This window comes from Abramis brama, assembly GCF_963993115.1.
Source record: "Abramis brama genome assembly, chromosome: 3".
Taxonomy (NCBI): domain Eukaryota; kingdom Metazoa; phylum Chordata; class Actinopteri; order Cypriniformes; family Leuciscidae; genus Abramis; species Abramis brama.
The window spans coordinates 52,857,657-52,879,978 of record NC_139965.1 but is presented as its reverse complement, the minus strand read 5'-3'; the positions used below and the strand labels follow the sequence as shown (position 1 = coordinate 52,879,978).

Genomic DNA, 22,322 nt, shown 5'->3' with positions numbered 1-22,322 from the left:
ATTTGTAAATGAAGCTCAGTTTCCATCCCATGTGTTCAATCGAGCAAAATCGCCACTTGCTGGGAAATTGGCGCAAAATATATGTAATAAAAATGTAAGTTGCTGCAGTCGAGGATCCACTGTGGCTCTTTAATCATACATTATAAATTACTTGTGCCTTAGAGAGCGCAGACCACATGCATTTTTGCATTTGGAAGCAGATACCCGTTGTTTGGGAATGCAGTCGTGTGAGACAGTTCTTGGAGGTCATTATACCAAATCATTTTGATGACAGACTTTGGCTCAGGCATTTCAGACTGACTAAAACAATGTTTGAGATGCTGTGTGACGAGATTTTCCCGCTGGTTATTTCAGTTATCCAATCACATCCCTTTGTTGAGGCAAAGTCACGCAAGTTGACACACTGAGGGATTATCTAATTATCGGAAGAAAAGTGATCTGCCTCAATTGAGTGCATACTTTTTTAAAGTAAACCCATTAAGTAAATATCATAGATGGCAAGATCCATAAACATGGAAAGTTTTATCACAGTTGACTCAACATACTTCCAAAAAGCTCAACAAAACAAGCCCAAATTAGACCAAAAATAAGACCAAAAAAAATCACAACCAAGTGTTGGCCTTATTTATAAGCGACCAGAAAACCTTCTGTCGTTGGCAATTTCCTGAAAAAAGTTACCTTTGCATATACTAATATTGCTTTGGTCAAATCAAACAGGTTGGCATTCATGCTTCTTGTTCACAGTCATGTTTATCACAATCTCAGTCATCGCAATTTCAAGGGTTAATGCACACCAAATGATTTTTGGAGATTCACTACCACATTTAAACACTCCTATCACTAGATTGCAGTGTGTATGTGGCCTTAGATGAAACATACACACTATTTCTGTTTTTGAAAATCATTTTAAATTTTGTTCTATTTTCTTTCTTTCTTCAGTTTTACACCTAGCTATACTTTTTCAATGCCACTTTACCACTAACATCAACTGGCTTTGACTGTTCAGGTACTTTCCATGAATAGGGTACAGTTAGTGTCCCATTTTGGGGGGAAATAATGGAAACTGGCTACTGTAGTTCTGACTATTCATTTAGGTTAAATTTGCAAACTTATTTAGGCGTTGTGTTTATACATTTCAATCATGACAGCTCTCAAAATAAATGTACAAGGTTGTTATAGTTAACTAAAACTAAAATAAGAAAAAAATTACTTAAAATAAAATAAACATAACCCTTTTTCCCCCTTTTTTGTCTATTTGTCAAGCAACATTTCTCATTTTAATTTAGTTTAACTTGATGTACTAAAATAACTAAAACTGAAATAAAATTAATAAAACTATATAGACAAAAAAACTAAATAGATATTGTATATAGAAAAACAAAATCTACTACTAGAAAGACTAAAACTAAAAAATCGACACAACAAAATTACTAAAACTTTAACTAAAATTAAAATGATTAAAAAATTTCAAAATATTGAAAATTATAGTAGTATCTCAATTATACTAAAATAAAACTGTAGATTTACCGAAAGTAGGATTGCCTTATATATTTATTTACTTGTGCCGTTTTCATTATAATAAAACAAACATTGCATCACAAATTGTGATTTTAACAGTTTTTCGACATGTCCTAAATGTTGATAATTGCAAGAGCTGATAAAACATTTATTTTGAAATCCTGAGGCTTAATATCAACATTTTCTAAAGGCACCTCTTACTTTGGACTTTCTTCATTTGCTTAAAAAGATGTCTTCCTTAAAGCATTTCAGACTCTATTTTGTACCATAATCATGGCAAGTACCTTCAAACATTTTGGAGAATTATCACTGAATTATCACATGATTTCATGTATAGGATCTTTTGGGTGGATGCACACTTGGACCGCATAGAAAGTTCTGACTTGAATGGCAAACTGCGTCAAATTCTCATCAGCCCCGTCTCACACCCGTTTGCCCTCACGCAGGTACCTTTCCCAATCTGATCCTCACCCTCACTTATCGACTCAATGTGTCTCACTCACATCACCTCCTGCTCCACTGACCCATCCTCTCTTCCACTTATGTCTCTGCATTAATAACCTTAGCATGATGTTCTCTTCCTTTGCATCTTTCCATTTTCTGATCCTCCTTTTTCTTCCCATCTTTCTTCCCCCCCCTCCCTTTTTTTTTTTTACCCCTTTTCTTTGTCTCCAGTTGAAACCGGTATACTCTCCTTTAACTCCTTTTTCCCGAATCTCACAGCAAGACCGTTGGATTTACTGGACGGACTGGCAGACCAAGTCTATTCAGCGAGTAGATAAGCATACAGGTCGTAGTAAGGAAACTGTGCTGGCTAATGTAGAGGGCCTCATGGACATCATAGTGGTGTCACCACAAAGGCAGACTGGTAAGATTGACTTATTCGGCCTGAATTGAAGAGCTCTACATGTTTTACTTTGAAGGGTTTTACAATTCTTATGCATAGAACATCATATTTAAACATTTGGGAGATGCACCTTATCTTTAAAGGGATAGTTCACCCAAAAATGAAAATTGTCATTCACGCACCCTCAAGTTGTTCAAAACCCGTATGAGTTTCTTTCAAATATTTTGAAGAATGTTGGTAACCAGACAGTTGATCGTAGCCTTTGACTTCTATAGTATTTTTTTTCCTACTATGGAAGTCAATGGCTACCCCTAACTGTTTGGTTCCCAACATTCTTCAGAAAATCTTCTTTTGTGTTCAACAGAAGAAAAAAACGGTTCGAAAAATATGTTAAGCATCTTTACCAGTCCTACACAGCAGCGGTTCTCAACCCTTTTGAGGCCCTTGATATGGACTATTTCTGCTAGAATTATGACAAAGCTGCTTGTTTTCAAGATTCTTTTATTAATTAAAAACACATGGGAGTGTTGATATATTGGAAGTGAATATTCATTAATTATCCACAATTCATTTTGTCACTTCAGTTTAAAGATATTTGTTCTTCAATTAAAAGCAACAGTTTTGAAAAAGGAAAAAATATATTTTTATTATCATTTCTATTTCATTATTCAACATTATTATATTCTTATGTTATATAAGAAATTATTTTCCATTAATGTCATGTTTTTGTTATAATAAAAAAAACTAGTTTAACTTTTGAATTTAGATTAGATTTATTTTAATATATTAGTATAAAATGTATTAACTAAATACTTTTTAGTCATCTTGAGGACGCCTGGTTGAGAATCACTGCATAGTTTTCAGTCATGTGATGCCACAGAGACCTGGAGGGAAAAACATACATGGAACTGCAGCACAGACCTATCAATTTTCCATCTCAAAAGAAGAAAAATAAAACCATGTGAACAAAATGCAAGTTTTGGGTGCTTGTGATCCATAGACAGCATCTGCTGCAGTATTTCAACCACTGAAAACAGTGGGACATTCTGAAACGCTTGACGTGAAAAACACTTAAAGTGCCTTAAAGTACTGACACAGTGATAATAAAAGATCAAATTCAGTATAAATTTTATTGATGAAACATGCTAATATACAGGTGAGCAGATGAGCCCAGAATATGAATGCAATGTGCTGAATGGTTAAGCGTTTTCTTTATAATGGTCTATAATGATCTGCTTGCCTGTATAGTATGCATCATCAATAAGATGTATACTGAATTTGGTCTTTTAATATCACTGTCTTACTACATTAGTATTTAGCACAAACCTGGTAAAAATGACTGGCGGGCAATGTAGGAAAGCCTTGTTTTGCCTTCCAGGTGGCCTATGAATGCTGCAATATTGGCTTTTGAATTTCGCTTAAAATTGAGTAATTGAGAAATTCAGATTAAATGATTTTTGTAAATTTCCAAAAAAAAAAAAAAAAGCATCTCTGGAAACAGAGAAGTGTTTGGATTCTTAGGGGAAATGTTATACATAAATCCTCTGATGGTCTTTGTCTGTGGTCCAAAACAGTGTTTCCCAGTCCTGATCCTGGAGCCCTATAACATCACTGCACATTTTGTTTGTCTCCATTCAAACAAATACGATTCAACTCATCAGCTCTTTAGAGGAGACGGGAGACGTCCAAAATGTGTCCTGGACCAGAGCTGGAAAACACTAGTCTCATATATGGTCTTTTGTTTGATTTAAATACAAAGAATGTTGCCTATATGGTGTAGTTTTATCATATGCAATGTATGTTCAAGATATTTTAAAGATTGTTATTGGTGCATGAACAGTGAGCACATTAATGATGAATAAATGTTATAGTTGCCATTCAAATATATTAGTAACATTTACAATCCTTTCTTTCAAGGCACAAATTATTGCAGTGTGAATAATGGGGGTTGCACACACTTGTGTCTTGCGAAGAGCAACGGTTTTGTGTGTGCGTGTCCAGATGAGCCTGACAGCAGACCGTGCTCTACAAGTGAGTCCAACACCCGCACAGGAATCACTGTTGAACATTGAGATGACACAAATGAATAATTATATTAATGATATGACTGTGTTTACATCTACCAGATTACCATTTTAGTGGTATGTACTGTTATAGTATTTATTAATATTTTTCCATTTTAAGTTTGTTGTGATTTTTTTTTTTTTTATCATGTACTTTTCTTTTTTTAATAGTTTTAGTTTTTTATATTTCCATTTAGCTTTTATTTCTTTTTATTTAATTTAGTAATTTTAGTATTTCAACTTATTTCAGTTAGTTGCCAAGGAAACTATTTTTAAAGTTTTTCATGTATTATTTATATAATTAACAAAAACTATTTTTAATTGTTTCAGTTTTGTTTTCTAGAAATTTGATTGATAGCTTACATATGCCTGTATTAATAAGAATTAACACTCATTTCAGATATCCATTTTAAGTAAATATTCATGTATATTTGCATGTCCTTTATTATTTATTATTAATAAATTAGCATAAATAGCCATTAGAGTTATCACTATTCCAATTCAGCCCAGTGTTATTTTTTGTCATCGAGATACTATATTTTTATCAAGGGTTCAAATTAGTTTTTTAAATATATTTTCTTTGTTCATTTTAATTTTAGTTCAAGTTTTATTTTTTGTTTGTTTGTTTTTGTCATTTGTAATAGTCTTTAGTTTTGTTTGTTTTTTTATGTCTAAATTAGTTTTTATTAATTATTATTTCAGTTTTAGTTTATTTTAGTACATCAAGTTTCAAATAACCTTCCTACGGTATAATAACCGATTCTATCTCTGGACTAGTCTCTGGTTACATTCCCACGGCACCTGAGAAGGGCACCATGGGCACTCAGGCCCCTAAAAAACTCCCCACAGAGAAACCTCACAAAGGCCTGTCGGTTGTCAAGTAAGTCAGCTGCAACTATCCAGTCCAAAAAAAATAAAAAGGTTTTCTTTAAAGAATGAAGTCAAATCCAATCACTTTCTCCTCACAGTTGTACAGAAGCAAGTCTCAATCCAGAGGACTGCTCTCAGAACAATGTGGTGTCTGCACCTCGGGGTAAATGGATTACAATTCTGTTGTATAATGAACATTATGAAGCAAGTGTGAATGAACATTTACATTTTGACTGTTTTTATAAAGATCAGAGCCCTCATATCAGCTACGTGATTGGCGGAGCTCTGTCAATTTTGGCGATCCTGATACTCATAGCTGCATTCATTATTTACAGGTAGGTCTCCAGGTTTTATGAAGCACTTTATAAAGTTTCATGAATTAATTCTTTTTCTCAGCTGCTCGTACTTATGTTTTTGTTGTTGTTTTTACTTTTCAGGCACAAAAAATTCAAGTTTGCAGATCCAGGAGTCAGCAACTTGACTTACAGCAACCCTTCATACAGAACTTCAACACAGGAGGTTAAAATAGAAACTGCCCAGAAACCTGCAATAAACAACCAACTGCGATATAAAAAAGAGGTATTGTTTATCGTTCTTTCCGTTTCACCTTCACATTTAGATGAATGTAATTTGTTGTTGATGTTGTTTGACATCAGCCAAGTCAAGTCACCTTTATTTATATAGCACTTTATACAGTGCAGATTGTTTCAAAGCAGCTTTACAGTGATTTACAGGAAAATAATGTTTTTTGGCTGTTGTTCATGACTGACATAATTGTTCTCATCATTTTGTGAGCAGTATTCGGATGTCTTTACAGAGTCCCCACTCATCTTTTTTTCCCCATGTTCTCCACGGCAGCTCAATCATCCTTACAACTCCCTTTCTCCTTTCATCTTTTGACATCCCCCTTTTATTTTCATCAGAATGGCAAACAAGGTAGTCAAAAAAATTGGGAAAATGTCCTTGCTTCCCTAATTTGAAGTCAGCCTTGTGATTGTGACCAACTGTTATGTTATGCTCGATCTCAAATCCAGCATCCCAACTTTTTCTTCGTGCATGTAATCAGCTTGAAAAGAATTTCTGCATGAACGTGCAAAACAAGATAGCATTTATAGATGTTACTAAGAGGATGATGAAATGATATAAAGAAGTATTTTCTTAGCCTATACTGCCTGAGGTAGCATGAATTGTGAACCTTTTCTTTTGAAGTGCAGTGGTGTTGGTGGTGTTTTTCTTTATTCTTAAAGTCAGCATGAAATCAAAATGTACCTTATTTACTTTGTTAGTGCACATTACTAGCCTTGTGGTGAACAATTTATCCGTGCAAGTTGATTCTTCGCAATCTTTGATCAAAATCGGAAAATGTACTTCCCTTCTGGAATAGCCGTCCTTCTCTGATGACGTCAGCTTGACAGTTTTGACTGTTAGTCTGCTGCGAGCTGAGCCGAATGGAACGCCCACTTTTTCAAGATCTAATCAGTTTTTCTCATGCAATATTCCGTTTCACTATGAAAGTACGTCACAATACTGAAGTCGGTCGCACATTCTGGTTCACTGTGACTTTAATGCCATGTAAATAGAAATACTGTACTGTTTAAAATCAACATTAAAGGAATAGTTCACTTAAAAATGGAAGTTCTGTCATCATTTACTCACCCTCAACCTGTAGGAGTTGATGGACCCCATTGACTTCCATAGTTGGGAAAAAAAAATACTATGGAAGTCAATGGGGTCCATCAACTGTCTGGTTACTGACATTCTTCATAATATCTTCCTTTGTGTTCAGCAGAAGAAAGAAACTCCTACAGGTTTGAAACAACTTGAGGGTGAGAAAATGATGACAGAATTTCCATTTTTAAGTGAACTATTCCTTTAAGCCCCGAACCAGAAATTGTCAAATTATAGAAGTAAATGGGTTGTAATATACTAATAATAACATATCCTTGTGAAAAAGAAGTGCACACAACTGTATTTTATTGAATGTGCACTTGTAGTGTATTTCAAATCTTAAAAGTATATTTTTAAAAACCTGTACTTGCAGAAAGAGTAATAACAATGTAAAAGGCCACTTAAGTGTATTTAAAGAGCACACTTTCAAGACTATTTTTAACACTTCAGTACACTTGTAAAGTGCACTTTATAATAATGTCAAATTAAGTTACTTTACAGTACATTTTAAGTCTACATTTTAATAATTTTTGTCATGTTTTTTAGTACACGTATTTTGATGTGTTGACTAACATACTAAATCACACGTGAAGCACTTGATTATAGTTTATTCAATATTACATTTAAAGTGAATATATTTTAAAATGTAGTAAATTGCAACTTCATCAGTATGTGTAATTACAAATATATTTAAATTCATGACATACACGTTTTAATAGAAATTACATCAAAGTATATTTATTTTAGTTCACCATAAATGCTTGTCAGTACATTCAGCAGTAACTTTAACCATGTTTCAGAGATAATAGGAACAATTTTGAAATCACATATAGAGATGTACTTAAGTCCTAATTAGGTGCGTCAAAAAAGTTGCATTTATTATAAATTTAAACTATATTTCATTTTTATTTAAGTGCAATCAAGTGTCTGAAAACATTACATTAAGATCACACCTAAGTATATTCTTGTAAAGTATATGGTTTACTTAGATGCGAGTATTACTTAAAGTAAAGTGTACTACTTTTTCACAATAGTATCTCCAGGTTGAGTTTAAAGTCACTTCTAATGGCAGCTGAATGTCACCTGTAGGTCCAGGGTGTTGGGGATGGAGGCTACACTAAAGAGAAGATCCGCATCGTGGAAGGCGTGTGTCTACTCTCAGGAGAGGATCTTTACTGGGAAGACTTGAGACAGTTGAAGGTGTGTCGAGGAGCTGGGCTTCACGCCTGCATGCGCACAGATACCGTCTCGCTACAGGCAAGCTCCGCCTCTCTGAATGATGGAGAAACTGAACAGCTGCTCCAGGGCGACCAATCAGAGTGCTCGAGTATCAACACCACCCATGCCATAACGGCCCAACATCATAGTGCTCATCCCGACACCGGCTGGGTCCCGAACCGTAAAGCCTCTACTGAGAGCGAAGTGTGAAAATGTACGAACAGCCGCGGTCAACATGGAGGCAGACATATACGGGAACACAGAAACGTCATTGGCGGTTTCACTTTTAAATCTGCCTGAAAAAGGCTTGAATGCACACTGTTATTAGAAGTAAAACAGGTAGGTACAGTCATATGGACCATATATATATATATATATATACTTAAGCAGCTGGTACAGAGGAAAGCTAATTCATAAATGCACCAATAGCCAAATGAACTGTAAATAGATTTGAGATGGACCTCATACTTGAAAGTTTCCTTTGCATTACTCTAAACGTCAATAATACATATAAAAATGGTACGCGACATTCAGGATTGGGATTGCCTCTAATGCCTTCTGCCCTCTCGCTTTGGACTGCGCAACACTTTTTTGTGTCCTTTGAACTATGGAGAAGGTCACAGCACGCTGGAGTCAAAGAACAGACCTTGTGAGTAGGAAAAAAAAGAAACACTGACCGATATTTTGAGCCTTTTTGTACACAAGAGAAACTCTTTGAAGTAAACTGCTTTTTGTTTCTAATGCAAGCTTATATTATCTGTTCATGGACTATCAGTTTAGGAAATGCTCAGCGTCCAGCTCTCACCTTGTCATGATAAAAAAAATGTATTTATGAACTTTCTGTACTTTGGATTGGGTTTTTAATGTTTTATTCTTTTGAAGTAGTTTTTAAAAGCGTTAGGACTGTTGAAAGACTCGTTCACAAAACCTTGTGATGGTGCCAAAGGACAGAATTTACACACTCATGAAGAATCACACTGAATAAATTACAGTCCATTTTAAAGAGTATTACAGTTATTTTGTCAAAGATTAAGCCAGTGTTTATATATATATATATATATACACATACATACATCATTCTGGCATTTCTTGTTTGATGCTAAAATATGTTCCGAGTTTATATAGCAGACAAAACAAAAACGAATCTGTAACGCACCTTGCACTTGCACATGATTTAGTGGCCTATGAAATTATACGGCTATGCTAATTGTGTAAGTGAATGCAACTGACTGGGTGAATGTCACAAAACCTGTCAGGATCATGTCCAGGTCATGTTTCCCCCAAAATGAAAAAGTCAAGCCTATTTTTAAGAGTGAGCCCATTTTTTTCATGACTGTAATGCTATAGATTCTCATTATTGCAATATATTTAAATTGTGTTAATGAGAATCCTATTTGAGAATAAATTAGCTTGAGGACCATGTGGAAACTGTCATGGAAAGAATCTCAGATTGCAAAAGTCACGGCTAACTGTGCATTGAACTATTTTAATGCACGACAAGGCAAGGAACCAACCGAGTGCTTTCAAATCACTTAATGCACAGCTAGCCGTGGATTATCCTGCTTATACCATGGTTATTTGTCAGCATTGAAAAGTTAAAGGTGTTATTGATATTTGCAGCACAATATTTGACCGGAAGGGTAAAAATGACGGTTATTTTCATCATTTACGACTCTAGATAGATCTAGCATTTTGTCTGCTTTAAATCACACACAGAGATAAAGTAGTGCGTAACTTTACATTTATTTGAAAGAAGTATGAGGCATTTATTTGCATTAATTATCGAGAGACAGAGAGAGATGTGTATGTGAATTACCTGCATCTGTGCAGCTGTGAGTTTAATTCCTTAAAAAACAGTGACTTAACCCCTTCATTGCTAAGAAATATAATGTAGCAATTCAGCTATTTCATTAATAAAAGCCACGGGTCAGTGCTGACAAGTCTCTGTGCTCTGATCTCGGTGTGCGAGTGATGTGCGCGTGTGTGTGTGTGTGTGTGTGTGTGTGCGCTTCAATGAAAGCAGCGTATTAATATAGAACAGTGATTAAACTGACTGGAACTACCTGTGCTTTAAACAGTTTTATTGCACACCTTCCAGTCATTCAGTATTGAGCATTCAGACAGGCCATTCATCTAAAACCGACTTTTTATGCAAAACCATTTCTTTCTTTATTTTTCTTCTTTTTTTTAAATTGGGTTTAATTTTACTTGGACATGGTTTTGTGAAATTCACCCTATATTTACTGGGAAATGTTTATGATGCTTTCAAATTTGTTGTGTACATGTTTTATTTTATATAAAGATTATTTGAGGATGTTATAAACCCATATGTGTTTGAGTTCCTTAAAACCACCTTGGAGTCGGTTCTCCGAGGTTCAGGACTATGTTTTTGCTGCTAAAACACATGGCGCATTTAGGCCACATAGTAGTTTATTGGTCTTGGCAGCTGGAATTGTTGGCTGATGAGGCAACCGGAGATGATTGCGGTTTACCTTCCCTCCCTCCACTCCTCCTTTTTCAGAAAAGAAATCAGATTTTCAAAATGGAGTCAAAAACGGTATACAGAGTCTTTTGAACAAACATGCATTAATTTTATACATTTAAATTATATAACCACTTCATTTGTTTGTAGGATTGGTGCCAGTTATTTAACAGAGTGCTGTTTTTTTTTTTTTTTATAAGTCCAGAAATTTCAGTCTCATGTAACTGCTGTAAGTTAACTAAGATATATTTATAATTTCTTTGGTTGTAACTTGTATGTAAATATGAAGATGTTGTATATGTAGTTCTCCTTTGCAATACTAACAAGCTGTGTGTGACAGTGATTTACTTTGCTTTTTTTCTATCTTTAATATAAAACTGCATTTGCTTTTGAATACAAACATGGCACTTATTTGAGTCACTTTCTTTTAAAGATGCTACATGTATATTACATTTTTGCAGGTTTTGTATATGGGAGACCAGGGGCAGTTGCTTTTGTGTTTTGTTTTGCTTTAACATTTATTTAACATTTTACATAATTCAGATTTCTATAAATCTGCCAGCTATATTTTTGTATAAGGCAGATGTATATGAGTCAAGTAATGTGGTCATTGATATACTGACATTGTGAAAAACTACTTTCTAAAACTGAATTTACAAGATATGAAAGTGTTACAGCTGCCCCTGTTATGGTGCCGACTTGGAAAAATAAATAATATAAACCTGCTGTATCTCAAATATGAGCGCATCTCAATGGAATAATATTTATGCTTTAATACTTAAAGGTGCAATAGGTGATTCTCAAAAGAAACATTTTTGTTATGCTGTTTGAAAGTCTCATATCCTGATAGCAGTCACAATGTTAAACAATCAAAATGTATTTTTACAAATGTATATCTACTGTAGGTGGAGTAGGACCATAAAAAGTTACGTTTAATTATTGCATTCGGTGGACCCTGCCATTCAATGTGTGTTTGCATACCACTGCGCAGCCTGTTCACGTAGACATCGTACATCATCGGCGCGTTTCACGTACGCTGTGCAGACAGAGCGAGAATGGCTGGCAAACAGTTGTTTATGTTCGTTATTGTAGAACTGTTACTCACTGTACTGTAAAGTTTTCTCAATGGGTGGTGAACGACACATGATGTAATCCAATAACTTTGTCTCTGGTCATCTCGCTTCTGGTCTGTGCGCGTTCATGTGTTTTGGAGGAAGCGTGGCTTTGGACGGCGATTTGAAGGGTGGGTGGGATTGTATGTTTTCAATGCTAGCAGGCTAAAGTTAGCATTTTCCAGATCACCTATTGCACCTTTAATATTACTGAATTGTTTTCTTCGTATGGTGCTGCTACTTCAAGCTTTCAGGAATAATATGTTTAAGTTGTACCACATAGCGGGATGAGTTCTCTTTCGCTGCTTATTGCGTTTCAATGGTTTAATATATATATATATATATATATATATATATATATAGTGAGGAAAATAAGTATTTGAACACCCTGCTATTTTGCAAGTTCTCCCACTTGGAAATCATGGAGGGGTCTGAAATTGTCATCGTAGGTGCATGTCCACTGTGAGAGACATAATCTAATAAAAAAAATCCAGAAATCACAATATATGATTTTTTAACTATTTATTTGTATGATACAGCTGCAAATAAGTATTTGAATTATGAGGAAACTAAATCAGAATTGTGATATATAAACTGACTTTTTTCTCGCAATTGCGAGTTTATATCTTGCCATTCTGACTTTTCCAAGTTTGACTTTTTTCTCAGAATTGTGAGTTATAAAGTCAGAATTGTGAGACATAATGTCACAATTGTGAGAAAAAAAATCTGAATTGCAAGAAAAAAAGTCAAGAGTTGTGAGAGATACATTCACAACTTTTTTCTTGCAATTTTGACTTTTCCTCGCAATTGTGAGTTTGTATCTCGCAATTCGGACTTTTTCTTGCAATACAGACTTTTTTCTCGCAATTGTGAGAAAAAAAGTCATAACTGCAAGATGTAATTCACAATTGCAAGAAAAAAGTCAGAATTGTGAGATAAAAAGTCGCAACTACCTTTTTTATTTTTTATTCAGTGGCAGAAACAAGCTTCTAATCATCTGCACAGACTCTTAAAAAGTCTGCAGCTATAAAAAGTCTGCAGTTTGCTCACTCTTACTGTAAACAGGATATAATGGGCTATATGATATTATGCAACTTGTATACGGGCTCTATAATCAATGAATATCATTAATTTTCTTTGGGTTCCTGCACATAGGAATAGAAGGAGATGTGAGCAAACTAGCAAAAAAATATATTCAAATGCAATAATGTCAACATCACAGTTCACAAACAAATCTGAAGCCAAGGCATTTATTTGAAAATCTGCTAATAATATCTGGAAGAAACTGTGGGATAGAGAAACAAAAGGGAAGACACTTATGTAGTACTATACAAGAAAATGTGTGTATAGGAGGAGGAATCATAAAATTATTAATTAATCATACTACTATAGAAAGACAAGAAGCTATTGTACCTAAAATTGCAAGAATAAGGAATCAATTACTATCAGAATAAAGAACTGAATGCACCAAAAGCTGGTTGCTAATAAACAAGAATAATCATTTCATGGATTCGCTCTCCAGCACATAGATGGCGTTATACACTTCCTCAGTTCGCTTCAACCCGGCGGTGAATCCCCTGAAGAAGAGGCTTCGTGAATAATTTAGTGCGTTTCTGTTGAATCATTTGGACTGGAGTGAACGGTTTGTAAGCTAGATTTCTTCAGATGAAATAAGTATAGGCTAAAATCTGTAATAGTTGAGCACTCATAGATTCATTTGATAAATACCTTTTATTTTGGCAGAAATTGTCATGAAAATGACAGAGGTAAACAACGCTGTTGAGCCAAGTGTTGCTGAAGGGGATGTACGACTTCTAATAAAAAGAAAGGATGAAATTGAAGAGCAAATCAAAGCATACTACGACATGCTCCAAACTGTAAGTTCGAACCATGTATATACATATATGGATTTAAATATGTTTTATCATTCAACCTAAATGCAGTAAATAGACACTTTGTTGTTTGCTTTGAAGTTGTTCAATAAGGTCGTTCTAACTAAAGCACGCAACGCAACGGTCTCGAGAGCAACCATTTAAAAAAGTTTTTAACTTGCGAGTCTTTTTCTTGCGTAACTCGTTAAACTGCGTTTGGACAACTTATTTCAGCAGGGCTGCCGCTTACTATACTGTATTTCATAATGGTTTTGGCGAAATATTTAATTAAATTAAACCGTCCACAGTCTTGATATTAAAGCCACCTGTCACGCTACGTAAATGCATCTCATGCATCATGAAAACGAGAATGGCTGTTATAAAGGAAATACGTAACGTGACAGGTGGCTTTAATATAAATGATATTTAGCGTGCTGTGGATGGTTTATATTTCGCCACAACATTATATGAAATACAGTATATTAAGCCCTGCTGAAATAGCGTCTTAAACCAGCTGCCTTGTATGGAGTCAGGATAGTGTCGAAGTTATTGGACAAAATAGGATGCACACGTAAAAAGTAATTCACATGCAGCAACAACAACAACAACAACAAAAATACATTAACAAATTGTTTTGCAAATGAAAAACACTTTTGCTCACACACAGTTTGAATGTTTTATATGTAAGTGTAACAATATATCGCTATACAAAAATGTTGTATTGTGGATAGTTCACCCAAAATACAAATTTTAGTTTGAATTTAGTGTTTTAGTGTCAGTACTACATTTAACTACTATAATGCTGAATATAATGTATAATAATGCAATGGGGGAATATTTGTCCTGATAATGTCAAATGTCTTGCGTTATTTTAAATATATCTAGTCAGTGACAGTGCAAGCATATTCGTCTAAAATAATTCTGTATTTTCAGCTTCAGAATCATGGTTATTTTTATTCTGGTGTCACCATTGTCCAAGCCTATTCTTTTACACCCCCAATGTAATTCCAAATTTAGCATTTTAATCAACAGTACATTTTTGTTAACCTTTTACCATATGTCTTGGAGTACCGCAATAATATCGTATCGTGAGTTCAGTATTGTGATATGTATCGAATCGTGACGTGAGGGTATCGTTACACCCCTAATGATTTACATTTACAAATTCATTCATGCATTTGCAATTTGTGTGTGCTTATTTTGAGACTTTCCTACCTCTATACCAGATTGTAACAGTTGGTTTCTTGAAGTAAAATTCCCATCCATTTCCCATCTAAAAGTCATGTTAACAATGCAAGAACTCTTGGTGAAGAACTGTACTACCTGTTCCAGAGAAGTATCCACTTATATAATTGCAGCAAACATATAGCACCAAAGCAACTCTGCAGTCCCATAAAGCCCCACGGATGTCGCTCTCCTACACTTGTGAACTAATTATAAATTAGTATACATTTGGGTATTCTATAATAAACTTCAATTACGCCGTTTCTATACTATTAATGAACAACTTTAAATCAATAGTTTTGTTTTTTCATTTTTTTTTATTGCATTGTTCCTAATGCTTTGTGGTTCATTCCTACATTAATGGTTTAAGTTTGTCTTTTTGTCTGGTTTTCAAATACTTATTTGCTTTAAATAAAAGTCCTCTCTGTTATATAATTTCCTGTTCCCACCAATCAATTTTGAATAAAATATTAAAATAATTAAAAATAAGTAACACAAAAAGATTAGATTGTTGTAAGCTAGGTTGAAATCTGGGTTTTGACAGAGAGTCTCAGCCATAGATTTGAAAGAGTTGACCTGTTGCCAATTTATGGCCTTGCTGGGGTGTTTTCGTTTAGTATTATGCAGCTAACTGACCTTTGATGACTTTTAAAGAAGACATTTCTTCATATGGTTTCTTCGGCAGGAAGGCGTAGGCATCGACGGTCCTCTGGTTGATGGCGAAGGCTTTCCTCGTGCAGATGTGGATTTGTACAAGGTCCGATCAGCAAGGCACAGTATCTCTTGTGAGCACGTTTTTCATCATACTTTAGACACAGACACAGACACAATAAACCAGTAGAAATTTGTCAACTGGTAGAGATTTTGAACTATCATCTCTTTTGCAGTTATGCTCACATGACGTTGCCTTGCTGCGCCGTCAGGAAAGCAGATCATTTAAATGCATTTTTAAGGATTGTGGTTTAAAAACAAGTGATAAAATTCTGGGCTGAAACTGCACTTGGCTGAAAACTGAAACTGAAATGAATAATAAATGAATCAAACTTATTTAATAATCAACACTCAGATAGCCAAAACTGAGTTCTACAAACATTTAAATTGGACATAATCCAGATAGCACACATACATCATGGAGACGTCTATTTGATGTGCGTGTTTACGTGATCTGGAAGACGTATTTTTTAGAGTGTTTGCTCATCTGCAATACGTCTATAGGACGTTTCCTGTCAGATGTCAAATAGAAGTTTAGAAAATGTCTTTAAGATGTAATGATTTAGAATGTATGTTAAACTGACATCTTAAAGATGTCTATCAGATGTTAGTAAACAGCAGATGCTTTCCAGATGAAGTGATCTTTAACAGACATCTTCCAGACGTACGTGTGCTTCGGTAGCCGAAATTTCGGTGCATCCTTATTTTAACCCCTTATACTCTGATGCATGTTTTCACTCTTGAAGTGCTAAACAGTTTTTAATCAAATGATTTTTAAAGGTTTACAGAATGATCACAAAGCTGTCATGGTGGAGATAGAGGAAGCTCTTCATAAGCTCCATGCTACAGCACGGGTCAGAGAAGGGAAGGATGAGACAAAGAAGGAAGCCACTGGACAGACCGTGTCTCAGTCATCCCCCTTTGCCCTGGTAGACGCTGTGACACAGGGTTCCCCTGCTTTTCAGGCTGTGAGTTTGTGCCCCCAATCAGCCATTTCTAACCTTCTGATGGGTCCAAGTCAAAACACACCCTGTTTGCTTAATACACCTTCATGTTTTTAAAATCCTGACCTACTTTTTTTATCACTATGTGTCCTGTTTTACTTGTAAGTGTGCAACATTACAGAAGTAATTTACAAGGTTCCAACTTTAGGTTTTTATTAATATTTTGAATAATGTTAAATTTGTATAGTTTCCATTTTAATTTTAAAGTTTTAGTAATTTTGTTGTGTGTTGTTATTTTTTAAATAGGTCTATATAGTTTTTAATTTTTATTTTAGTTTCAGTTATTTTATTACATCAAGTTAAAGGAACCGTATGTAGGATTGTGGCCAAAACTGGTACTGCAATCACTTTAAAAATACTGTAGAGCGGTGTATCTCCTCCCCCTACCCCCTGACTCGAGGTTGCCAGATAAGCTGCAGGATTCAGCAGAAACGTAGGCTGCTTCAATGAGCTTCCAATGGCAAGTGACGACGAGACGTACACAGAAAGTTTTTTTCTGTTAATTATGTTTATGCTATAGATATTAAGTAATTAATAAGTAGTAATTAATAGTAATTATTAAGTAATTATATATTTAAAAAAATTTACTAATTGCATTAGTTAAATATAATCGTAAAGATGTATGCTCGTATGTGACAGTATAATCGTAAAGATGTAACGTTATGCTCGTATGTGACAGAATAATCGTAAATATGTATGCTCGTATGTGACAGACAGAACGGTAGCTGTTAGTCTAACTTGTAACGGTATCTGTCATTATAATGTAAGTACAAGCACAAGCCTATGTCACTATGTGTAACCAATATCAAATATACAGCTATTCATTTAGCTGATGCTATAAGTGAAAGTGGCCAGCTGTATTTTTGTACTTACCCTGCAGCACACGTCCATAACACGCTAAAATATGTGATGTGAAATACAGGTCAACTTGCAGCATGTGTAACTTAGTCCACGATATACGTGAAGAACGAATGACGAATAATTTTTTCTGAGGTAAAGTTAGGCTTCTGTCTCAATTACGTTTCAAATTGCCATAATGGGCGTGCTAATGTTGTTTTCCTCAGCGTCTCGGCATAATGACAGAGAAACGGGCTCCTATGCATTGCTAATGTTAGCATACGTCCATGTGAGCTAACGTTACGTTACTTTGCACGAACATGCATAACTTTGTTCGACTGTCATGAATATATGAAATGTCCATTGACATCAAGTACAAGTTAGCCAAGCATAGATGAATCTTACCTGTCCAGAAGCAACGTTGGAGTCTGTGTTCAAATTCTTCTCCGTTTTCAGCCGTCTCTATCTTTCAAAAGCATCTCCAATACAAATTCTGGTTTAATTTCGGACTTTGTCACGATTAATTTATGAATTATAACGAGGTCTTTTTGATTTAGTAACGTTAGACATTTTTATCCGACTAGAGTTGGGGTAGGTTAGAGCAAAGCTGGCAACCCGGATCCCGAAACACTACTGACTTCGTGATTGGTAGATAGATGGAGGGAGGCGCGTCAGGCCAAAACACAAAATGACAACATCAACATCAGTTGAGGGCTGCAAGTCCATTTTTTAAATGACAATATCTTAGCCATACTACTGTTGTCAGTGATATAAGTATTTGAAATGAACATGATTTCTTAATGTCTAGTGACACATCAGGGCCATTTTATGATTAATTGAAATAGATTTCTTACATACAGCTCCTTTAACTAAATTAAAATTAAATACATAATAATATTAATAAATTATAACTAAATAAAAATGAGAAATGTTGCCTTGGCAACTAGCTGTAATAAAAAAAAAGTATATTTGATTTCAGTTAACGTTTAAGTTTATTTTTTTCAAGTAACAAAAATGTTTTTTAATGGTTTTAGTTATCTATAAAAACAGAGACTCTATGTTACTGATTGGAAGGTTTATTTCATCTCACGTACTCAAGTCTCTTTTTGAGCCTAGGCACTAACTAATGATGTAAATGGAGCATTTCAAAAAAATACTTTGTTTATAGTCAATTTTTCAGGAGGGACAACATCTTACAGTTCATTGATTTTCCTTCTGTGTGTAGGGTTTGCGAGTTGGTGATGAGATTATGGAGTTTGGGTCCGTAAAGACACACAACTTCAGGAATCTGCGTGACATCGCTTCTGTTGTCCAACACAGTGAAGGGGTGTGTTGTAACTAACACATTTACATATTCTTTTTAATACTCAGCATTCCTGTTTGTGTACTGTGATGGTTTATTCTCCTATCTATCCTGCAGAAATCCCTACGCGTTGGAGTATTTCGAAATGGACAAGAAGTACATCTTAGTTTGACTCCGCAGCATTGGTCTGGTAGAGGACTACTTGGGTAAATATGTTTTGGATTAATTACTTGTATCAATAATGTAGACTCAGGGGACTAGTAATGAGGTTAAATGCATATCATCTGTCTTTGCTGACCCTCATAGCTTGACTTGACACCCTCAAGGTGTCAATGTTTTATATTATTAGGTTTTCTTTTGAGTATCATTAATTAATTGATTTTTATTCTTCTGCCAATAGGTGCAACATAGTACCTCTTCATAGATGACCAGTGAAAGCGCAAGGATCATCTTTATGCCAAACAACACATTGCTGAACAAGATACAACACAACACATTGCAAACAAATGCTTGTTTTGCATTTGCAAATTGTAAAATTGAGTTAAGTAAATAAATACCCAGGAGAGGTGACAGACCATTCAGTATCAGACTGACTTAATCTGTCAGAAAGAAAATGGGTTTTCACTTGCCTTTTTCTCCTTTAAAATTCCCTGCATCCATTTTTTTGTTTAAATTCTTTTTCTAATATTGGTGCACTATGGAACAAATCTGGCAAGAGGATCTTAAATTGTGCGTGCAAAATTTCTTAACATGTTAGGCTTTCATACTACCGGTTTCAGAACCTGGTGCAATTTCTCCCTTTGTTTGGTTAGTTTAGGCATATATAACACTGCCATCAAGCTCGAGTCCGCACCAGACAATCACTCCGAGATCGCATTATAATTTTCATACAGTATATGTACAAGTTAGAGCAACGACTATATTCATGTTTTGCTGTGTCTCGACAGCCACAGATAAAGCCATAATAAGCTCGCAGAACGAACTTGTTAATCCATCTTGATTGATGACTCAAAGGAAACTGACCAATAAGAGGACAGATTTTCTCACATGTGACTTGCATAAGCACATTTTGGTACGCTTTGAAATGTCGCCTTGTGAAATCGAATCGAACCAAGAAGAAAATGCAACATTGTAACAAATTAAGTCCCTGTTTTGGAACAAAGCAAACAATCTACAGTTCTGAAAACCCTTAATATTAAAATGCAGAAAGCAGAATGATAAGAACAGAGTCATTCTGTATAAAGGTAGCATAAGCTGCGTTCCCTTTATGCCACTGTTTGCATTAGAACAACACCAGGGTGAATAAATAGTCAAGTCACCTTTATTTATATAGTGCTTTACACCGTACATATTGTTTCAAAGCAGCTTTACAGTGATAACGGGAATCATCAATGATGCAGAGTTAATTTCGGCTGTACAGCAGCTCTAAAAGAAAATCAGTTCAGTGTTGATTCAGTTCCATTGTATAGATCATCAATTATTCATTTAGTTCATTTCATCTATAAAGCAGTTCTGCAGAAAACAGTGATGTCATTGTCCAGCTCAGTTCAGTTCTCATAGTGTCAGTGCAGTCAAATCAATAATGCTGGATATTAAGTGTCCCCAACTATTATTCCAGAGGTAACAGTGGCAAGGAACCCAAACTCCATCAGGTTCCAGATAACAGAGAAACCAGACTCAGTCGGGGGAACAGTTCTCCTCTGGCCAACGAACGAACACGGTGTGATAGCGAATCAGGCTGCATCACAGCCTACGTCTGAAATCAGATTGTGGATCGCTAGCATTCAAATATTTCATCCAGTTCCTTTTGCTTGAAGATTGGATTCATCGTGCTGGTATGGAGATGAAGTTGGTCACAGGACTTGTCTGGTTCTTGTGGTCTCTGCTGAGGATCTGTGCCAATGAGGTCTTCACAGGGGAGAGTTTAGTTGAAGTATCTCTGCTGACATTCAGGGATGTGTTGTGGTCGTGTGTTTGAGTGCAGGTCCGCCATCTGTTCTGGATACGGACCGGATATGGCTGACTACTGTAACCTTGAGATAAACAGAGATTAATATTAACAAAGATGCCATTGATCTCACAATGTAACAAATCCGGTTGACATAATTCATGCAGCCTAACAATCCTTTAACCGATGTGAAATATAGAAAAGTGATAATGTGTTTATGCCAGGTCAAAGAGAAGTGTTTTTAGTCTAGATTTAAACTGACAGAGTGTGTCTGCTTCTCGAACAGTGCTAGGAAGACTTCCAGAGTTTTGGTGCTAAATAGTAAAAGGATCTACCGCCAGCAGTTGATTTTGATATTCTAGGTATTACCAACTGGCCGGAATTTTGAGATCGCAATAGACGTGTAAGAGCTCGCTCAAGTATTCAGGAGCTAAACCATTTAACCACTGCTTTGTAAGTAATTAGCAAGATTTTAAAATGAATGCAATGTTTAAAAGGGAAATAATGTCAGATTTTTTATTTCATTTTTTTTGGAAGAACTATCCTGTTAATATACGTGATTATTATTAGAATTAGTACACTATTATTACTGTTTTTCAACTTTGGGCAGCTTTATTTCCCAGGGGTTGATTATTATTATTATTATTAATTAAAAAAAATCAGATTCCAACTTTTTCTTTTATGAAAATCAAATAAAAACAGACGTAGAAACCATTTACATGTCTTCATCATTTTTGCTACTTTTCAAATGCCTTTTATGTATAGATTTTATTGTTGTACGCTTGTACCAGAGACTGATTTTAAAATTCTAACTAAATATTCTAACTTATTTTAAAAAAAAAGTTTATAAATTATTACATGCTAAAACTATGATCATCTAAACAATGTATATGAGAAAGTAAACCATTTTTTCTCTTTTCAAAACTGATGACTTTCTCACATTTGTGGCATCATTTCCACCACACCAAACAATTTTGCCCCTAATGAAGTTCACACATAACTTAAATAGAATTTTGACTACAGATATCTTGAACCATCTTTCTTACTAGTCAAATTATAATTGCACATATCTCTAACGATCACTTTGACTTAAATCTTAAACTTGACTTTGACTTAGATCTTAAATATAATTATGAATAGTCAAACCCAAGCGTTAAATGATAACTCGGCTTGTCATTTGACATGTATAGGACAGGTGTATGATTTGACTACACTGGTTTGGGATTTTCTTGTAAACTTTGACCTAGAAACCTGTAAATGACATTTAATTAGTAGTAGTATGTTTTGTCATAAAACAGATTCAATGCATGTACAATGTCAGGCCATTTTGACTAGTAATATCTTAGTTTCAGATGTCGAAAATATATTCCAGATATCTTTAATAATGAAGAGATAATGATATCAGCAATTAGAATTATGACAGATCAAAAAACAATCAGACATAACTTGGCAATTTTACCAATAATAATTTAATTAGACATCTCAATTACAATTCTACTTGGCTTGTAAAAACTCAGTTGTGGATAGGCTATTTTTAATTACAATTTCTACAGATAAAAACTAAAATATTTCCAGTAGAAATATATGACTTGTCAAAATGGCAGTGTAGATATCTTGAATGTAAATTGTGACTATGAATTACAAAT

The 22,322-nt window shown here is 34.8% G+C and overlaps 2 protein-coding genes across 9 annotated transcripts in view; both read left to right on the top strand.

Moving 5' to 3' along the window:
* lrp4 (low density lipoprotein receptor-related protein 4) overlaps window positions 1-11,077 on the top strand; it is a 99,222-nt gene extending 88,145 nt beyond the window's left edge. Inside the window, exons 31-39 of one of the 6 annotated variants that reach the window (XM_084109407.1) lie at window positions 1,856-1,964; window positions 2,194-2,386; window positions 4,283-4,396; window positions 5,206-5,308; window positions 5,397-5,461; window positions 5,546-5,633; window positions 5,736-5,877; window positions 6,157-6,234; window positions 8,056-8,182. In XM_084109407.1, coding sequence (XP_083965533.1) covers window positions 1,856-1,964; window positions 2,194-2,386; window positions 4,283-4,396; window positions 5,206-5,308; window positions 5,397-5,461; window positions 5,546-5,633; window positions 5,736-5,877; window positions 6,157-6,198 — 856 coding nt within the window. In that variant the 3' untranslated portion in view covers window positions 6,199-6,234; window positions 8,056-8,182. Of the gene's footprint in view, window positions 1-1,855; window positions 1,965-2,193; window positions 2,387-4,282; window positions 4,397-5,205; window positions 5,309-5,396; window positions 5,462-5,545; window positions 5,634-5,735; window positions 5,878-6,156; window positions 6,237-8,055 lie in introns of those variants that run through there. The other 5 variants (XR_014605456.1, XR_014605457.1, XM_084109406.1 and 2 more) reach the window with 5 other exon arrangements.
* A 2,255-nt stretch (window positions 11,078-13,332) lies between these two features.
* On the top strand, window positions 13,333-19,305 carry psmd9 (proteasome 26S subunit, non-ATPase 9). Of its 3 annotated transcripts, none has more exons than XM_084109542.1 (7): window positions 13,333-13,420; window positions 13,522-13,655; window positions 15,559-15,658; window positions 16,365-16,552; window positions 18,651-18,752; window positions 18,846-18,934; window positions 19,129-19,305. In XM_084109542.1, the coding sequence occupies exons 2-7, from the start codon at window positions 13,530-13,532 to the stop codon at window positions 19,154-19,156; spliced, it is 633 nt and encodes a 210-aa protein (XP_083965668.1). In that variant the 5' UTR covers window positions 13,333-13,420; window positions 13,522-13,529; the 3' UTR covers window positions 19,157-19,305. The 3 variants fall into 3 exon arrangements, with proteins under 3 accessions (XP_083965668.1, XP_083965670.1, XP_083965669.1); XM_084109544.1 differs by having other exon boundaries at window positions 13,347-13,424; XM_084109543.1 differs by lacking the exon at window positions 13,333-13,420 and having other exon boundaries at window positions 13,431-13,655.
* The last annotated feature ends 3,017 nt before the right edge of the window (window positions 19,306-22,322 follow it).

Bases quoted from the DNA above. Each gene is read 5' to 3' on its own strand.
- psmd9 (XM_084109542.1), top strand. From the start codon at position 13,530: ATGAAAATGACAGAGGTAAACAACGCTGTTGAGCCAAGTGTTGCTGAA. The intron at 16,553-18,650 runs GTGAGTTTGTGC...TTCTGTGTGTAG, and splicing joins GTTCCCCTGCTTTTCAGGCT to GGTTTGCGAGTTGGTGATGA. The intron at 18,935-19,128 runs GTAAATATGTTT...TTCTGCCAATAG, and splicing joins TCTGGTAGAGGACTACTTGG to GTGCAACATAGTACCTCTTC.